The 22,120-nt window shown below is 30.4% G+C and overlaps 1 protein-coding gene and 1 long non-coding RNA gene across 3 annotated transcripts in view; both read left to right on the forward strand.

Moving 5' to 3' along the window:
- Positions 1–1,130, forward strand: part of LOC148304749 (allatotropins-like) — a 102,787-nt gene extending 101,657 nt beyond the window's left edge. The window contains exons 5-6 of the mRNA XM_088267886.1: positions 318–405; positions 1,067–1,130. Of these exons, the coding sequence (XP_088124012.1) occupies positions 318–405; positions 1,067–1,111 (133 nt within the window). The 3' untranslated portion in view covers positions 1,112–1,130. The remainder of the gene's footprint in view (positions 1–317; positions 406–1,066) is intronic.
- A 4,844-nt stretch (positions 1,131–5,974) lies between these two features.
- LOC148304750 (uncharacterized) lies at positions 5,975–8,813 on the forward strand. Of its 2 annotated transcripts, none has more exons than XR_015838310.1 (3): positions 5,975–6,090; positions 6,812–7,008; positions 8,665–8,813. It is a non-coding gene; the product is annotated as an uncharacterized LOC148304750 (long non-coding RNA). The 2 variants fall into 2 exon arrangements; XR_015838309.1 differs by having other exon boundaries at positions 6,048–6,163.
- The last annotated feature ends 13,307 nt before the right edge of the window (positions 8,814–22,120 follow it).

Raw genomic sequence — 22,120 nt, forward strand, 5'->3', positions numbered from 1 at the left:
CGAGTTTGATCAATGTATGTAGAAGTTTTAAGAATTTGAGTAGTGTGTCTCATGGGTAGAATTGGTGAATGTTACACTTGTGTAAAGTGATCACTTAGATCAGCCTATGACGGTCGTCAGCCCCGTAAATGCCCAACTGACAATGACTTACAAATAACAGTTACCAATTTTTTCAATTACCATATATTACCAATTACAGTTACCAATAATCTCAAAACAATATATTATTCGTGAATAAAGAGTTTGTGGAAAAAGGAAATGATTTTTTAAAATCCTTAATTCCATTTTATTAATGTTTTTATTTTAATAAATTCCAGTGTTCCAGTCGACTGGTTTGTAGATGAACTCCTGAACAACCCTGAACTCGCCAGGACTGTTGTGCGTAAATTCGTCGACATAAACCAGGTAATTACAAAAAAAAACAGGTAATAAATAAACAAATCCGGTAATAATAAATACCACTTTCTCTTCTTAAATTTATTTAAATTGTAATTTAATTGAGCCTCAAAATTACAGAAGAAGTCACTGTATTCAAATTATTATACATACGGCTAGGAGAAATTTAATAGGCAGCTTATAAATATTTTCTAAAAAAACATGTATTCTCAGATGTCGCTCACTCCTTTCAACAACGTCATATATCAAAAATCGACGATTTTCAGTTATGCATGTTTTCGGAATGAACAAAAAATGTACTGTGTCCCGGCAAAAACGGCATATTTTTAACTTAATATTTACCCGCTACAGGGGAGAAAGTGTTTTTTTGTATTTTGAAGAAAAGGTTTTGTTTAATTATTTTTTTAAATATACTAAATATTTTTCAAAAGGAGAAAAAACATTCAGGTATTAATTAAAAAGATCTATTGCACAGTAAGAAGTTCAATAAGTAGAATGATATTTATTTTTAATACATTTCATTATATTCTTAAACATTACAAACGATCTCCTGAAAAATCAAGTTTTTTGATGTATGACGTTGTGAAAGGAGTGAGTGATATGTGTACCAATCTGCATAAAAGACTTAGTTTTTTTCAGTGTGTCAACCTGATTTTTTTTCGTATTTCAGGATGGCCTGCTGACACCGGATGAACTGCTAAGGAGTGTGTATTGAGATGAAGAAAACAGAAAAATATTCATTCAAACATCTAAAAAATATATCTTAAAAAAAAAAACACTTAAATACTATCGATTAATGACGCGCAATCAAACATTCCAAAAAAGATATTAATTTTCAATTAGTCATATATAAATTAATACATTATAGTACCTACTTTTGTCAAAAAACGTGTTTTAAAATTCAATGCCTCACTTATATTAAGCTTATTTCAGGAGATAGTAAGCAATTTTTTCGTAAGTACATATGGCAATAGAATTCCTCTTTTAAATTCCAATAAGCTAGCGACGCAATCATGCTGAAATTTAAATGCAAATATTTTTTACTTTTGATTTCATTGTCGTTTTTTCCGCTTACACAGCATAAACAAAAAACGTCACATAATACATAATATATAAGTCTAAAATAAAATAAAAATCTAAGTATAAAATACGGATTTCAAAATCTTTGGCGTTCTCCCCTTTTGTTTGTATCTTAATAAAATAAGCAGTTTGATTAAAAAAAACATTGAAAAAAATCACAATACTTCATTAAAAATTTATTTGAAAATTATTAATTATGGCTTAATTGTTGTGCTATTTTTTTTTGTTATTTCTGAAAATAAATATATAATATAACATTATAAGGAAGATCTCAGTATTATATAAAATATTTATGTGTATAAACTAGTTTTAAATTTCATTTATATTTTGATTAGGGCTTAAAATTTTATTGCATAAAAATCAGGCAAAGATTTATTTTATTTTATTTTGAATAAATTAAAAACTTAATTAATTATATCAAAAGTTATTGAATAAATCAATATTGAACAATGCTAGCATTTTTTATATTTTCGATTTAAAATCGTGATTTTACGTTTTTTTTCAAAATGTATTGTTGATTTCACAAGACAAATTTTCGACTGGGCTGGTGTTTTTATGAGTCTTTTGGATTTGATAATCAATTATCGTATTTACAAAATCCATTTTTGTTTAAAAATCAATGAAAAAAAAACATAAAAACATGTCGAAAATTGTCTTGGAAATTAAAAAAAAATTGTTTTCAAAAATGTCATAAAATCCATTGTATTTAAAAAATCATTTATTTTAGTACGATGCAAAACTCTATATAAAATTGACTTTACTTAATTCAATATAAAAATAAAATTTATTTATCGTTATGCATGAAATGTAATACTTCATATTTAAAAATATATAAATGTATTCAGTGTTTAATTATTTCAAAGTGTATGTATAAATTTAAACTATGATGTCAATAATTACAACTTGTATATGTAAAAAATAAATTGTTTCAAACCTTTAGAGGGTTCAACCATACAAATTTGTTTCATTTTTACTAGTGACAACTGATTAAAAATGATATTATAAAAAAGTTCAACTATAGATCAAGTGAAGGCTTCTAACCTTACCTAATCTAACCTAACCTTACCTAATCTCTAACCTTACCTAATCTAACCTAACCTCACCAAATATATCTTACCTTACCTAATCTCTAACCTTACCTAATCTAACCTAACCTTACCAAATATATCTTACCTTACCTAATCTCTAACCTAACCTAACCTAACCGTACCATATTTTACCTTACCTAATCTCTTACCTTACCTAATCTCTAACCTTACCTTATCTCTAACCTTACCTAATCTCTTACCTTACCTAATCTCTAACCTTTCCTAATCTCTTAACTCACCTAATCTCTAACCTTTCCTAATCTCTAACCTTACCCAATCTCTAACCTTACCTAATCTCTAAATTACCTTATCTCTAACCTTACCTAATCTAACCTAACCTTACCTTATATCTTACCTTACCTAATCTCTAACCTTACCTAATCTCTAACCTTACTTAATCTCTAACCTTACCTAATCCCTAACCTTACCTAATCTCTAACCTTACCTAAAAATTGATTAGTACATGATTTTTTGATAAAGTATAGATAATTCGGACAAGCGTTGCTCGATATATAGGTATCGACACAATCTAGTGGCAAAAACCGCAGGGACTTTTTATATTACCTTTTATTAGTATTTGAGGTCCGAATCCTGGATTATACCACATACATGAGAAACGCCAGAATTAATAAATAAAAAGCTTCCTTTCATCTCACCAATAAATGTCTCTAGTGAAGTTCTAGTGATTCAAGAAGAAGGTTTCTAAATTGGTTCATATATATAGAACTTCCAAGAATTTGAGAAGTGTGGTTGTCAATAATGGGTAGAATTGGTGAATGTTACACGTGTGTAAAGTGATCACTTAAACCAGCCTATGACGGTCGTCAGCCCCGTAAATCCCAGACTTCCATATTCATATTCATCTTTGAAGACATGTGAAAAAATAATGTTATTTATTGTTTCGGCATTCTCCTTACAATAAGACATGGTTAAATTATAAATAAAACTATTGCTATTAACTCTTTAAGTATTATATTTTAACGACTAGTTTCGGAAGCTACAGATACTTCCGTCAATGGGTTTAAACATAAAGTTGATAGGTTTGATAAGATATCAAAAAATAATAAGAAAAATAACTCCTATAATCGGAGATAATCCAAATTTGTGAACAAGTATTTGGACACAATCAAATTGTTGGAAATAAATAACATATTTGGAAACGATATTTTTTGTTTGTTTTGATTTTATTGATCATACTTTGATTGAACAATTGTTTTCATAACACGATCAAACTGCTTCATTATCAGTTCATCGGAATATTTTTTACTAGCATTTTTTTTCAACTCATCTAATAAAGGAAAAAATAGTCAGAACAATATATACAACTGATAAAAAACGCCAAGACAGTTTTCCACCCTTGAAGGTATGTCGTCAAAGCGAAGGGAAATGAATAAAACTACATGTTTTCACCCCTTACGTCCCATAAAACAATTTGCATTTTCACCAAGGGTTGGATAAGGAATGTTGTCGAAAGATTTCATTTCACCAACCTCAAACGCCCTTTCAATAGAACTTGCTTTATCAGTTACCCCTAAGGTGTATATAGAAAGAACCTTCACACATGTATACAAGTATCGGTATACATGTTTCAATAGTACTCTGTAGTAATAAAAATGTGGTACGACAATCACAGATGAGTTTACTTTTTTTGGATAAATGATTTGAACACACACACACATATATATATATATATATATATATATATATATATATATATATATATATATATATATATATATATATATATATATATATATATATATATATATATATATATATATATATATATATATATATATATATATATATATATATATATATATATATATATATATATATATATATATATATATATATATATATATATACTACTCACTCTTTTCAAAAACGTCATAAATCAAAAATCGTCAATTTTCAGTTGTGGATGTTTTCGGAATGCCCAGAAAATGTACTCTATCCCAGCAAAAGAGGCATATTTTTAACTTAATATTTACCCGCTACAGGGCAGAAAGTATTGTTTTTGCATTTTGAAGACAAGGTATTGTTTTATTATTTTTTTAAATATACTTTATATTTTTCAAATGGAGAAAAAACCTTCAGGTTTTACCTAGAAAGATCTGATGCACAGTAAAATCTTCAATAAGTGGCTTGATATTTATTTTTCACGCATTTTATTATATTCTTATACTTTATAAACGATCTCCTGAAAAATCATGTTTTTAATATCTGAAGTTGTTGAAAGGAGTGAGCGATATGTGTTTCTATCCGAAATAAGATGCATGTTTGGGTATTTCTGGGCTGACGACTTATAATTTGGCTGGTTTAGATGATCACTTTAAAAATAAAATTCACATATTACATTAATTTTTGAGAGATATGTCAGAGATGTAAATTCACTGTTGTTGGATATCTTTTATGTGTTAGTTGCAATTTTGATAGATGTGGAATTATGGCTGACTGTGCTGCCCAAAGCTGAAAACTTTCAATGCATAAATCTATCTCTAATTAAACAAAGGTGATAATGTATAAAAATGTGCTGTTGATGGTTTATTTTTTAATATTAGTTGTAATTTGATTTTAATTATAACGATAGATAGTCAATAGTTGACCTTACGAGTGACTTGTTATTCCGAAACCGGTATTCATGAGTTTGTGTGCGTATTAAACAAAGTGAATGATTAATGATAATTAGAGTGTTATATTACCACACGACACAGTCAACAAAGCATTTGAAATATTATTTTTTGACATTTCATCAAAGATGAAGAAGAATATGGAAGTCTGGGCATTTACGGGGCTTACGACCGTCATAGGCTGGTTTAAGTGATCACTTTACACACGTGTAACATTCACCAATTCTACCCATTCTACCCAATGTTACACGTGTGTAAAGTGATCACTTAAACCAGCCTATGACGGTCGTAAGCCCCGTAAATGCCCAGACTTCCATATTCTTCTTCATCTTTGATGAAATGTCAAAAAATAATATGAAAATAACTCCTGTAATTGGAGATAATCCAGATTTTGTGAACAAGTATTTGGACACACTCAAAATGTTGTAAAGCATTTGAAATTCAAAAGAAAAACAAGTTATATTTAATGATATTTTACAGTTTTTTTTTATTATTTTTTTATTATTATCAGTGGATGTGCCTGATAGAATTAATAAAGAATAATACATAAACAGGGTCATTGGAATTAAACGCTTTATATACTTACTAACTACTTTAAAAAAATGCAAACAATATACTGAAAACGGAAACAATCTTATCTGAGTATTAATTGATATCAAAATAGTCATAAATATTAGTATAAACTTACAATAATAGTTTATCTTATCTGTTTTTTACTACTTATATCCTGTTCATAAAGTATAATTCCGAAGAAAACCTATTTACATCATATTATCAGTTATCAGCAGGTACTTAAGAAAAAAACTATAAATACCAGAATTTAAGATCGTCTTCAGAATTAGTTTGTCATTTAATTCACAAGTAAGGAATTCATAAACATCAAAAAATGAAAGGTACAAGAATTTTGAAAGAATTTGTAAAATTTTTTCATGTCGTGTGTGTTAATAGTTACCAAAACGTCAATAGGTACCTGAATTGAATTAATATTTGAATAATCAATTTTGTCTACAACATTTTAGCTGTGTCCGAATTTTTGTTTACTAATCTGGGTTTCTCCACTTATGAGCAGTTTTTATATTTTTGACATCTCAACTTACACATGAAATGACGTGTGAACTTTATATAAACGAGTATATATATATATATATATATATATATATATATATATATATATATATATATATATATATATATATATATATATATATATATATATATATATATATATATATATATATATATGTATAAATATATATATATATATATATATATATATATATATATATATATATATATATATATATATAAATATATATATATAAATATATATATATATATATATATATATATATATATATATATATATATATATATATATATATATATATATATATATATATATATATATATATATATATATATATATATATATATATATATATATATGGTATTTATAATACTACACTGGACACCTAGCAGCTGAAACTGTTTTTTTTTCTGTATTCAACATCTTGGCAATCTGGTTTGGTAACATTTTTGGTATTCCTAGTCGTCTTACTGGTGATCTATTACAAACAAACAATACAACATCTTGGTAATCTGTTTATATCTCAGCTTTCACGGTATTCCTCGTGGCCTTCCTGGTAGTCTGTTCCACCCTGGCTCTCCCGGAATGCCCTGAGCCAGATCCCGAGGGTGGAGCGGTCCACCTGCCCAACCCTGAGGATTGTGCCACGTTCTACCAGTGCGTTGGATCGACCCCCGCCCTACTCAAGTGCATGCCCGGTACTTGGTTCAACCCTGCAGCTGGGGTGAGCTTTATAGTTTGTTATTATAAACTTACTAACCATCGCGCCAGTTCTCCTCATACATACCTGCCGATTGTTACGACTCCTAACCTGACCACTTTAAAGTATTTGGCATACCTGATCGTGCCATGTTTTTCTCGGTCTTCCTCTGCTCCTTTTCCACATTCGCCTCATAAATTTGTTTACCCGTTCTTTCCTCACTTATTAGTTCTACGTGTCCAAACCATCTCAACACACCTTTCTTAATTTTATCGATAATGCTTATCTCAGCTTTGCATTCCTTCCTTATTTCACTATTCGAACATCAATCATACGTCGTTTCGTCGCACATTCTTCTGAGAGATCGTATTTTGACTGCATTCAGTTTGTTATTTTATTTTTTTAAATATTTAAAGCATTTACTTTGTGGATCATTGTAATATCGTAGCAGTACAGGAGAAGGGACCAACTAACAAAACGTAAAATGTTCAGAAGGGCCATTTAAGTCACTTTTGCTTGGCACGAAAATAAACATCAATGCTGTTAGTCATTTTTAACATGTCAATACATTATACTTCCAAGTTTAAAATCGCTTTGGGATTTTTCATGGCAATATTAAGCTAGTAAGATATCAAATAGTCAATGATCACTTGTCACTTTGCAAAATGCACTTGGTCACTTTCTCCTGTATGACTACGATATATTACTTGGAGAAATAAATTTTTATTAAAAAACAACTAGTTTCAGCAATAACCTGTTGCCCTCTTCAGGGTTTGTTTTGTGACTCTACATACTTAATATATAAAATAATTTGTTCACGGTTTCTTTTAAAACCCAATATTTTTTAATGTTTCTTTTATATATGTATGTATGTTTAGTCGTAAAACATACCCCGAAGAGGGCAACAGGTTGTTGCCGAAACTAGTTGGTTTTTATTATTTATTGATTCATCTTTGTGGAATGACATGTTGATTTTTTTAAAATTAAACACTTGAATATACCACTTAATGAGTTTTATTCATTTATACGACTAGTTTCGAAAACATACAGATGTTTTCATCTTCTAGTAAAAATTTAAACTAACTTAGTTCCTTTCGTTCGTGTGTTAACGATCAAGATGACACTGCGTTTATATGATGCAGTGCCCTATGCACCATTGGGGTGCGGATAAGGGTTCGAACGAATGAACTATTCCCATCACTACAATGTTGCCAGATAGAGACATCGAAATATGCCCATTTTTAAGACTGATTTTAAATCAAACATTTTTATTTTTATTTTGAGTATAACACGCACCTGAATTTTGGAAGCGATTTTTTGAAGAAAAAGCGGGTAAGAGGAAGACCTAAGAAAACTTGGCAAAATCAGATATGTCAAATACTTGAAAGTGGGCGGGTCAGGAGTCGAAATAATCGGCGGATATGTATGAGGAGATGCCTGAATGTGGAAGAGGCGAAGAATATTTACAAAGACAGGGTGATGTGGCGTTCTATTCTCTCTGCCTACTCCTTCGGGGAAGAGGCGTGATGGCGTCTTTGAAATACCGTATGTGATGGATTTAACGCCGGAGCGAATATTTCAACATATTAGAGATGTCTCAACACAGACGAAGAAGGTTTTCTGAAAAGGAATATGGATATCTAATTTAAATTATATTTTTAAATTCCATTTTGGTTTTAGGTTTGTGATTGGCCTGGAAACGTTGAAGAAGGAGTTTGCAAAGCACCCCAGTGAAGAAAATTTTCTGTGACCTTGTTAACGAAATCAATTTATCAAATATATGTATAATAACGTTAAAAAAATAAATAAATAAATTTGTATTTCATTAAGGCTTTTATCTCATACCTGCTAATTAAAAAGCTTCTCTCATCCCACCATAGATGTCTCTAGTGAAATTCTAGTGAAGTCAAACACTACATTTCGACAACATTTTGAGTGTGTCCATATACTTGTTCACAAATCTGGATTATCTCCAATTATGGGAGTCATTCTTCTTATTATTTTTTGACATCTCATCAAAGATGAAGAAGAATATGGAAGTCTGGGCATTTACGGGGCTGACGACCGTCATAGGCTGGTTTGAGTGATCACTTTACACTCGTGTAACATTCACCAATTCTACCTATTATTGACAACCACACTACTCAAATTCTCGGAAGTTCTATATACACGTATATATGAACCAATTAGAAACCTTGTTCTTGAATCACTAGAACTTCACTAGAGACATCTCACCAATAAATGTCTCTAGTGAAGTTCTATGTAGTGATTCAAGAACAAGGTTTCTTAATTGGTTCATATTTATAGAAGTTCCAAGAATTTGAATAGTGTGGTTGTCAATCATGGGTATAATTGGTGAATAAAGTGTATATCACCTAAACCAGTCTATGACGGTAAGCCGAATAAATTCCAACACTCCCATATTCTTCTTCATCTTTGTTGAGATGTCAAAAAAAGAGCCTTTTTTATAACAGTATAAAGTCGCATTGTTGAGATGTTAAAAAAAATGTACAAAAATAACTAATTGGAGATAATCCAGATTTGTGAACAACTATTTGGACAAAATGTTGTCGCGGTTTTTGTGGTTTAAACTTCTTTATTTATTTAATATAGATACAAAAAGTATTACAATTTTATTAATTTACTAGATATTATATACTTATGACATATCGTATACTAATTACGCACTTTCTTAAATAGGGTTGGAACAAGGACTCCGTTGTAAATCTTAATTATAAATGTGTATGCGATAATAATAAAAAATAATAAAACTATAATTATGTATTTTTAATTAATGTTTTACTTAGTAACTACCACTATTTCCAGGATATAGCTAGTACAGTAGCCCACAAAGAAATAGTGGTAGTTACTAAGTAAAACATTAATTAAAAATGGATAGATCTTACCACAAAGTGACTGCCGAATCAATTAATGATATAATTATGTAATTTGGCTTTAGATCAAAATCTATAAGGTGCCCTTGTGATATACATATTTTAAAAATTATATAATATTTGCGTAAAAAGTACTCCCATCAGTATGATTAATCGAATTTCATTAATTATTATCTAAACTTAACAGTATTTATCTTTTTATCGAAAATAATTAAGATCAATTCCTTTCCCTATTCGTTTTCAGAGTATAATAACCGTTCTCACGAATGCAATATGAACACATCGAAACGAATTCATCTCCCGTTGTTTGCCAACAACTACCTAACAAACTATCATAAAAAATTACTACGAAGAGGATAGAACGCCACACCACATTATATATGGAAATATTCTTCGTCTCTTCCACATTCATTCATCTTCTTAAGAGTGTTATTAATAATAAATTATTATTTATGTATTAAATGTTAAACCAAACACTGATTTTTTGAGTCTACTAAGTTTATCGTTAAAAAACACATTAAAATCTATTTTTTGACAATTGTTTCGCCTAGTTCTGGTATTTTCCATCGAATGTGGTTTGAAAAAGTTTTTCTGTGAGCCTATGTGGCTCATTATTAGAAATATGTATCAAATTGTGGTAGAGTGCGTTCGAACCAAGAAACTCGAGAGTCCGCGACACTAACCACGGGACCACAACCTGACTTTTATGGAGTTCTACAACGTCAAATAAAAAAATAATATTGTTAATTATTAGTTGATTGGGGTCCTGAACATTGCTTTTTAAGGAATTGACAAGAAAATCACTCTCATCAGATAATTGTTAATAGTTTAAGTAAAGAAATGGCTCATATAAAATTGTGTCAATATTGAGAATGGACGAATTTTAACTTCGAATATAAAGATCTCAAAATAAAATGTTCATGTGAGTGCTTCAAAATTGGAAAACCATGAAAGGTATGTACTGAAAAATCGTTTGTTTCATGAATTTAAGGCTGAGATCTCGTTCAAATTCTGAACGCAACCGAACACTTAAGGGGTTAGATGCCTTTAAGCGCACATTTTGTTTTGGAATGAATATTGGGATTTGATTTTTTTTAGAATGCGTATTTAAAAAAAGTATGTTATAAATACCCATATAATCATAAGCTTTCAATTTCTTTAAAAACTGTGTATTTAATTCTTTTTTTCAATACAAAATTGGTGTTTTAAGCAAAAAATGCTGTTACATTAAATGTTACATGTGTTTAATGAAAAATATGTTACGCTTTATCGTATATTGGACCTTTATTAATGTTATTTATTTTTCAATCTATGTTTTAATTTAAGTGATTGAAATTAAAAACGATTAAAAATTATTAAATATATTAAAATAGCAAGATACCATATTGTTTTTTGACATCTCATCATAGATGAAGAAGAATATGGAATTTTTAATTAATGTTTTACTTAGTAAATACCACTACTTCGAAATAGTGGTATTTACTAAGTAAAACATTAATTAAAAATGGATAGATTTTACCAGTGACTGCCGAATCAATAAATAAAAGAATATGGAAGTCTGGGCATTTACGGGCCTTACAACCGTTATAGGCTGGTTTAAGTTATCACTTTCTTCTTCTTTCTGTGTCACTTCTAACGAAGATCGGCGATCATCATGGCTATCTTCACATTTGATGCTGCAGCTCGGAACAGAGATTTGGTGCTTCTGCCAAACCATTGTCGTAGGTTTTTCAGCCATGACGTCCTTCGGCGTCCTTGAGTTCTTCGCTCCTCAATCTTTCCTTGTATGATTAGTTGGAGAAGAGGATATTTTTCATTGACATGACGTGTCCGAAGTACATCAGCTTTCTCTGCTTGATGGTTGGTAGGAGTGATGTTGATACTCTAGGTTGGTGACTCGATCACACCATGAAACTCGCAGGATCTTGCGATAGAGACCCATTTCATCATCACTTTACGCAGGTTTAAATCGTATGGTATTAGAATCATTTTTGGTAGAGTTTTGCAAAAAAAACCTGTTTAATCTCGTAAGGATCAGCCACCAAAGGCCTGAGAGGCCAATTATACCCAATGGGCCTAGTGTTCATTATGCACTGTCAAGAAAACTTATAACTCCATACCATATGAACAAAAAATAGTTTTTTTTTTATATCATACTTATAACTTTGTTATTGAAAAAGTGGATAAAAGAAATCGATTCTAAATTATGAGATATGTTTTTTTTACATTTAAAAAACCGATTTTTGATATGGAACACGTGTTTAAAGCGGGACAATCAACAATCCACAAAATAATTTTCATTGAACCCATATAACATTTAATGCAATTGAATTTATTGCTTAATACACCGTTATTGTGTTTTTTTTCCAATGTACATATATTCTATAAAAAATGTGTCTGGCCCCTCTCCATTGAATCAGTTGTTTGCGATTTCCTCCTTAACTTTTCCGCTCAATCATCATTTCTGGCGATGTGTTTAAAAAATTGAAGGATTCGTCACAAGCACGCAGAGGAGAGACTGTCATCTGTCAGTTTTTCTCTGATATATCCATGAAAATTAATATGGATAGTTTGGAGTAAGGTCCTTACAACATATGTGTTGCCTATACCCAAATTAACCAGCTGCCTGACATATATAAAATAGAACCCAGTCAGGGTTCCAAAAAAAAATAACTAAAAAAAATTCTTTATATAAAGATATTTGTGTTACTGATTTTTTATGCATTTTACCATAAATTATAATCATAAGTGCAAAGAAATTATTTACAACATTTTGAGTGTGTCCAAATACTTGTTCACAAATCTGGATTATCTCCAATTATAGGAGTTATTTTTCATATTATTTTTTGACATAAGAGTTTTTTCTTAATACAAGAGTTTCTGCTCAATAAAAAGCTTCTTTTCATCTCACCAATACATAACAATAATAATAATTTGGATGATTTGTATAGCGCCATTTTCGTAAAATACTACCTCAAGGGCGCTTATAAAGACATGGATGTCTCTAGTGAAGTCCTAGTGATTCAAGAACAATGTTTCAAAATTGGTTCATATATATTGATCAAGAGTTAATTTTATGAAAATTGTAAAATGCTTATATTCTTAATTTTTTCCTGTTTTTTGTGTCTATATTAGGTTAAATCGTTAAAATCAATAAAAAATGTATTAAAAAGAACTCCACCGACAAGACACACAAGGTGGCTTGGTGGGTCTCTGCAAAAAAAGTTCTAAATATGTACAAATTGTGATTTAAATAAGTGCATACAAAAAAAAATAGAACTTCTTAATACTTTTATGATAAAATTAAATATTTTTATAAATATTTAAATGGTATTTAAGTTTTTATTTTTTTAAGTAAAAAGCTTGATATGCAGTGAGTTCTGGGACCTTTTTTGTTAAAAAAAAAAGCCTTGTGTATGACTTATGTATGTAATATATTTTAAAAAATGCGACGAATTAATTTTGTTGTTGGGTAATATATCCAAAATTAAACAAGGTTTTTTGGATTTGAATTCTTCATTTATTTATGTTTATTTTAATACGTGACACGTTTCGCCTTATTATGACATTATCCAACACTGGAGTGTTTGATAATGTCAAGACGAAACGCGTCACGTATTAACATATACATAAATAAATGTAGAATTCAAATTCAATAAACCTTGTTTAATTTTGGATATATTACCCAACAATTCAAAATGGAATTCTACCAACTGTCTGCAGTTACAATAAATATATATTTATTTTTGTTTTGTTTGATAGTTGCTATAGTTCTGTTGTCGTTGGTGGGACTCTCTCGGACGACTTACATTCCCAGAGGCTATGTCGATGCGTTGATTTGCCCAGATTTGAAGCCAGAGAGTGAGATAGTCTACATCACTAACGCCGATGACTGCTCGACCTACTACGTATGCGAGTTTGGGCACAACCCGATACTGATAGACTGCCCTCCTGGTCTGTGGTTCAATCCTATATTCGATGTAAGTTATATTAAACGTGTGTATCCATCACATTCAAATATTACAGTGGATACAAGTAATATAAAACATAAGCATTCATCGCATTCCAATCCCATAGAGGGTGTAAATAATGTTAAACATAAGTATTCATCACATTCCAATCTTACAGTAGATGTCCTGGTCTGTGGTTCAATCCCTTATTCGATGTCAGTAACATTAAACATATGTATTCATCATCATACACTGGATGTTGGTAACATAAAACATAAATATTCATCACATTTTATAGTGGATTTAAATAATGTTAAACAGAAGCATTCATCGCACTCCAATCCAACAATGGATTTAAGTATACAGTGCCCTATGCACCATCGGTTGCGAATAAGGGTTTGAAGATGTGAAGAAGATCCTTTAATTGTGTCTTTTTTAAAAAAAAGAAAATAGATACACATTACTGGATATTTATTTAAAAAGTATTAATTTTTACTAATGTAAAATAATAGTTTACCCTAAGGAATAGTTTTCATTAAAAAATTGGTCCATGACACAAAGTTATAGCGAGGTAGCGACCTGTGTACTAAGTAACCCGTGTCTTATTTTTTAAACGTGACGTCCGTCGATAATGCAGTTGATGCGTCGATAATGCCTTTAAAAATATTTCATGATAAATGAATTGTAAGTGAAATTAACTGCGATTAGATAAATATGATATTGCTTGAAATGTGACCGTGAGAAAAACCCTGTAACGATAAAAAAAAATACAAAAAACAAACAAAAATGTCCTAATCGTTTTTCATAAATATATTTCTTTTCTGCAATATTTTGAGTGCATTCAAATATTTGTTCACGAATCTGGATTATCTCCAATAAGGAGTCATTTTCCATAAAATATTTGACATCCCAACATAGATGAAGAAGAACTTTTATTATTGTATTATTTACACAAATATTTCAATTTCAAACTATTGCTTTTTTTTTTTTATGTATTAATTTTAAATCAAACACAGATTTTTTGAGTCTACTAAGTTGTATTTTATTAACAAAAACACATAAAAAATTATATTGTGACAATTGTTTCGCCTTGTTAGGGCATTATCAAACGAATGTTGACATTCGTTTGATAATGCCCTAACAAGGCGAAACAATTGTCACAATATAATTTTTTATGTGTTTTTGTTAATAAAATACAACTTAGTAGACTCAAAAAATCTGTGTTTGATTTAAAATTAATACATAAATTAAAATGGAGTTCTACAAATTAAACGCCAAGTCAATAAATCAAACTATTGCTATGAGCCTAAGCGGTTCATTATTAGAAATAGGTATCAAATTGTAGAAGAGTGGGTTCGAACCGAGAAACTCTGACTTAAGAGTCCGCGACACTAGCCACGGGACCACAACCCAACACAGTGGAATATATGGGCTTCCTATATGAATGTCTGGGCATTCACGAGGCATACGACAGTCATAGGCTGGTTTAAGTGATCACTTTACACACGTGTAACATTCACCAATTCTACCCACAATTGACAATCACACTACTCAATTTTTTTTCAAATCTTTTCATTTTCAATTTTATGTGATATTCCGGGCTGTAAATTTAGCATGTCAAATAATTGTGGAAGAATCTATCATTAAGGTCTTTCTAAACGAAACTTACTTAGCCCAACCCATAGTGGGTGAAAATAATGTCCTGGTCTGTGGTTCAACCCTATATTCGATGTAAGTAATATTAAACATGTGTATTCATCACATCACAATCCCACAGTCAGTATAAATAATGTTAAACAAAAGTATTCATTACATTCCAATCTTACAGTAGATGTCCTGGTCTGTGGTTTAATCCTATATTAAAATATCATATTAGTAATATTAAACAAGTAATATATAACATCCCAATTCCAAGAGTGCCAAGAACGCGCATGTAAAATATTGTATCAATCAAAGGATTAACATATGTATAAACACATATATGTATATATATATATATATATATATATATATATATATATATATATATATATATATATATATATATATATATATATATATTTATATATATATATATATGTATATATATATGTATATATATTTATATATATGTATATATGTATATATATATATATATATATATATATATATATATATATATATATATATATATATATATATATATATATATATATATATATATATATATATATTAAATATATATATATATACATATATATAAAGGCAGTATAGCTATATCGCATCATCAAATTTACCTTTCTCATGATCGAAATATTTATATTTTCCAAATACGCCTACTTTGGGGTTAACTCTGTAAAGACACAGGTCAGGAGTTAGAGATTAATGTCATTTTATTTTTATTTTCAGGTTTGTGACTGGCCCTATAATGTCCCCGAAGGAATATGTAGGCCTCCACTACAAACTTCCACTTCGAAGCCTCAAATAACTACAGATACAATCAAGCCCACTAATCCACCCCCTACTACTCCACCCCCTACTATTCCGACCACTGCCACACCACCCCCTACTACACCACCTCCTACTACACCACCCCCTACTACTCCACCTCCTACTACTCCACCCCCTACAACTCCACCCCCAACCATTCCATCTACTGCTACACCACCTCCTTCTACTCCACCACTTACTGACCCACCCCTATCTACTCCACCCCCTTCTACTCCACCCCCTTCTACTCCACCCCCTTCAACTCCACCCCCTTCTACTCGACCCCCTACCACTCAATCCCCTACCATTCCAACCACTGCTACACCACCAACTAATACTCCACCCCCTACCATTCCACCCACTGCTACTCCACCCCCTATCTCCACCACCTATTGACCCACCCCTATCTACTCCACCTCTTTCTACTCCACTCCCTACTAGTCCACCCCCTACCATTCCCCCTACTGCTACACCGCTCCCAACTACACCACCACCTACCATTCCATCATTGCCACACCACCCCCTACTACACCACATCCTACTAGTCCACCCTCTACCATACCACCTACTGCTACACCACCAACTAATACTCCACCCCCTACCATTTCACCCCCTACGTGATGTAGTAGGAAGTGGTTTCACACACCACTTCCTACTACATTACTCCCTACTAATACACCTTAAACTCTACTACCCTCTACAATTCCAACCCCTACCACTTCACTTCCTACTGCTTTCCAACCAGTATTTCTCCACCCACTACGACTGCTTCCCTTACTAATAGACTAGTTCCTACCTTAACCCATACTAATTCACCCCTGTTTTCACACCCAATCCTAATTGAACACATATTAATACGCAACACATTAATTCAAAAGAATTAAAGAACATCTAAGGTACCTGAATAATAATAATTTAACTGAATTTGCTAATCACCTTATATCTGAAGACCATAATTTTAATTAATCAACGGGTGTAGAAATTTTACATGTAAATAAAACTGGTCTTCATTTAAATAATCTAGAAAAATAAGAAATAAGTAGAGCAATTAATATTAATTCATGTCCACTTTAAAAAATATTTCCATTGTGATTGATTTGTCTACTTTCTCTCTTTCAAAAACTTAATTTTGTATAAATGTCAGACTGTAACGATGTCATCTTAATGACTTGATGATGGAATGATTACTCCAAAACCGGTAGTAACAAATTAGTGTATATTAAAGTGGTATAACACAAATTAAACGATGAACGATAAGGAGAGTATTATATTACCATACCACAAAGTTAACAATGCTTTTTATATACAAAATACCCAACCTACCAATTCGTCTACTACTAATATACCACTTACTACATCCGTCTTTTATTTAATACCACAGACCATCTACTTATCTCCCTGTTGACGAAAATTCTCGACTGCACCTCTTTGAAAGCTCCTGAAATTTCCTGAAACATATATCCTGAATTTCATTAAAGCCAGGTTAAAAGCTACCCATGAAGAATGTAAAATATCATTTAATTTGAAATAAATAAACCTCTTTTTTTATTTTTTTTATTTTTCATTGTTTTGTGACTGTTTTTTTTTTCATATTCGCGTAATGAAAAATAATATGGTTAATGTAATAAATGAGATATTGCCTGAAGGAAGCTCTACCACTTATAACGATCGCATTAACGACCTTATTTTCAAACATCAAAGAAAAAATATGTGAACAAGGATTTGGACACACTCAAAAATGTTGAGAATAAAATAATTTGGTCAAATAAAAAGATGGATAAAAATTGAAAATGATGTTTTTAGAAGTCTTCTTTCTTCTAACCTCTATCCGCACTTAATGGTGCATAAGGCACTGTTTCGTATTGACGCAGTGTCCAGTCCAGGGTAATATTAAATAAATATTACAGTGTAAAATCAATCCGCCTCCGTAGTGTAATGGTCAGCATGCTCGCCTACCGTTCCGGAGGTCCCGGGTTCGATTCTCAGGGGGGTTTAATAAATAAAAGTGATTTTTTCACTCTAATATTTATTCAATATTACACTGGACTGGTACCTGAAGTGGAGGGCTGATCACTTTTCCTTCATGTGTAATCGATCGAGATAACACTGCGTTTATATGAAGCAGTGCCCTTTGCACCATTGGGCTGCGGTAACGGATTTATTATTATTATTATTTATTAAAATCAATTATATATTTATTTTCACCCCCCTCCTTAGAGTCGAACCTCCAGCACTGTAGCCAAACACGCTAAGCACTACACCGCGTAGGCGGAAGGATTTGAACGCACTCAAAATGTCGTGAATAAAATAATCTGGTCAAATTACAAGCAGCATAAAAATTTTGAATCATGTTTTCGGGCGTCTTCCAGTATGTTACATAATCCTGTAAGGATGTTGCATTTACAACATTTTGAGTGTGTCCAATGAAAATGGTATTTTCTGGCGTTTCTCATGTGTGTGATTATAATCCAGGATTCGGATCTCACATACTAATATAAGAGTTTCTGCTTAATAAAAAGCTTCTTTACATCTCACCAATAGATGTCTCTAGTGAAGTTCTAGTGATTCATGAACAAGGTTTCTAAATTGGTTCATATATATAGAACTTCCAAGAATTTGAGTAGTGTGGTTGTCAATAATGGGTAGAATTGGTAAATGTTACACGTGTGTAAAATGATCACTTAAACCAGCCTATGACGGTCGTAAGCCCCGTAAATGCCCAGACTTCCATATTCTTTTTAATAGATTTATATTATCCACTGACACTTCGTGATGGAATTGCATTTTTAATTTATTATTAGATTAAAACCAATATTTTTAGCTTTTCCACTTTTTTATTTGACCAGCGACCGGGTTTCGTCGTTACCGACATCATCAGACTGGTGTCTGATGATGTCGGTAACGACGAAACCCGGTCGCTGGTCAAATAAAAAAGTGGAAAAGCTAAAAATATTGGTTTTAATCTAATAATAAATTTCATATTCTTCTTCATCTTTGATGAGATGTCAAAAAATAAGATGTTGCATTTATCTGAATAAAGGGTTTTTGCTTACAAAAGCTTTCACAAACCAACTATAGATGGCTCCGGTGAACTCATAAAAACAGAGTAAAGAGATTTATTCATTTTAAGTTCCAAAAAAAATTAGTAGTGTGCTAGTCACCATGGGTAGAATTGTGAATATTACGCATGTGTAAAGTGATCACACAACCAGCTTTATGACAGGTCATAAGCCCTGTAAATACCTAGTCTTTCATTTTCTTCTTCATCTATGTTGAGAAGTAAAAATGTACTATTTTTTTGTTTGCTTTTTTACTCATTTGCACATTGGCATAAAATATTGTTCCAAGACTGTAAGAGTATACATGAAATTACGCAATGATACTTTCAGCGATTTGATTCTCTTTTATCAGCCATACGCACCTAGCGCGTATAACGCACTGGAGAAAATGTTAAATACGCGGCTGGCGCGTACACCGCATCAAATGTGCTAAACGTTGTTTATTTGTTGATAAAACATGCAAATGTAATTATTTATTTAAAGCGATTTATGTAATTATACCTAAGGTTGTTTTAATATTTTTTATAACATTTATATTTAAGGGTTTATAACAAAAATACAAACAAACAAACAGATGTGTTCACCTTCCATTCTCTTTAAGTCTACTTGAAAAGATGAAAATAAATTATTATCAACATTTTTATGTGTCTAAATACTTGTTCACAAATCTCGGTTCCAGGCGTTTCACAATGAGTCAAAAAAAAATCCGGGGCTCGATCTTACATACATCCAAATAAAATAGTGTCTCTGCTAAACAAAAAGCTTTCTTAATCCAACATAGATGGCTGTTATAAACTCATGTATACAACGTCATGATAATAATGATAGAGTTGTGTGGTCGATAATCATGGGTAGAATGGTGAATGTTACACGTGTGTAAACTGATCTTTTGAACATACCCCTTTTATGTAGTGATAAGTCATATTTTCTTAATTTGTTTTTACCTTATGTTTTTTCTTTATATTTTCTCATTTGTTATATTTCCTCATTTGTTATATTTTCTCATTTGTTATATTTTCTCATTTGTTACATTTTCTTATTTGTTATATTTTCTTATTTGTTATATTTTCTCATTTGTTATATTTTCTCATTTGTTATATTTTCTTATTTGTTATATTTTCTCATTTGTTATATTTTCTCATTTGTTATATTTTCTCATTTGTTATATTTTCTTATTTGTTATATTTTCTTATTTGTTATATTTTCTCATTTGTTATTTTTTCTCATTTGTTATATTTTCTCATTTGTTATATTTTCTCATTTGTTATATTTTCTCATTTGTTATATTTTTTTATTTGTTATATTTTCTCATTTGTTATATTTTCTCTATTTTTATATTTTCTCATTTGTTTATTTCAAATATGCTTTCTACCTTATGTTTTTCTCATTTATTTCTTTTAAATATGCTTTTTATGCCTTTTTATTATGACTGTTTATTGTTTTTATATTTTACCATGTATTAGTTTTGGTAATTAAAAAAAAACCTTTTTTGTAACTTTATTATTTGTGTTTCAGTCTTGTTAACTTTAACCCCATGTCCCAAAATAAGAAATAGAAATTACTCTTCGGCAATATTATAAATATGACTTACGTATGTCATATATTTTGAAAAATAAAATAAATAAATAAAATTTAACCAGCCTATGACTGGCCATAAACTCTGCAAATACACAGACTTCCATATTTCTTCTTCATCTATAAACTCAAAATGTTAACAATCTCAACATGTCAATAAAACGTGTTATTGATAATGATTTTATCGACTTTCTTTTTTTTTAATTTTTAAATCAGAAATATTGATAAGATTACATTTATCAATTGCATCATTCATGTTTGACGCGCTAAATTACTTAAAAAAATATCTGTTAATTTTTTAATCTATTTTAATTGCAAATGCTGAAAGATTGCCTTTCCCTAGTAGTTTTCAGAGTAGGTATAATAACTGATATTAAATTACAGAAATTAAAACTCACTAAATCGATTATGTGGTTCATATTTCTGCCATGTTTGATTTTATAAAAAATGACAATATTTAATATAGTTTTCGTAGAGATGCTGATTTTATTTTAGTCAAGATAATAAAAAACATACTCTTAATATTATAAAGTTGCGTTTTAATTGCTCCCACTGGTAAAAAAGTGTCATTTAGAATTAAAGTAATGAATGTCATTGTGGTTTTTAAGATGTGGTAAAGTTGGAAAAAAATTGGAGGGCGCTGAAAAATAATTGATTTTCAAAATGGGCGATAGACGAAATAAGTTTTGAGAACCACTGACTTAAACCAACCTATGATACAGAGTAATAATACCAATTCCTCCACATTCTTCCTCTATGATGAGATATTAATGTAAATAACTCCTAACTGGAGAGAAAACCAGAATTTGTGAACAATATTTTGGCACTTTTGACACATCGCTCACTCCTTTTAACAACGTCATATATAAAAAACTTGATTTTTCAGGAGATAGTTTTTAACGTTTAAAAATATAATACAATGTATTAAGCCACTTATTGAACTTTTTATTGTGCAACAGATCTTTTTAGGTAAAACGTGAATGTTTTTTCTCCATTTGAAAATTATTTAGTACATTTGAAAAAATAATTAAACAATACCTTTTCTTCAAAATGCAAAGACAACACATTCTGCCCTGTAGCGGGTAAATATTATGTTTAAAATATGCCGCTTTTGCTGGGTTGTAGTACATTTTCTGGGCATTTCAAAAACATGCACAACTGAAAATTGTCGATTTTTGATGTATGACGT

This window comes from Brachycentrus maculatus, unplaced genomic scaffold (genome assembly GCF_059751285.1).
Source record: "Brachycentrus maculatus isolate JH-2025_06_01 unplaced genomic scaffold, ASM5975128v1 h1tg000306l, whole genome shotgun sequence".
Classification (NCBI taxonomy): Eukaryota; Metazoa; Arthropoda; class Insecta; order Trichoptera; family Brachycentridae; genus Brachycentrus; species Brachycentrus maculatus.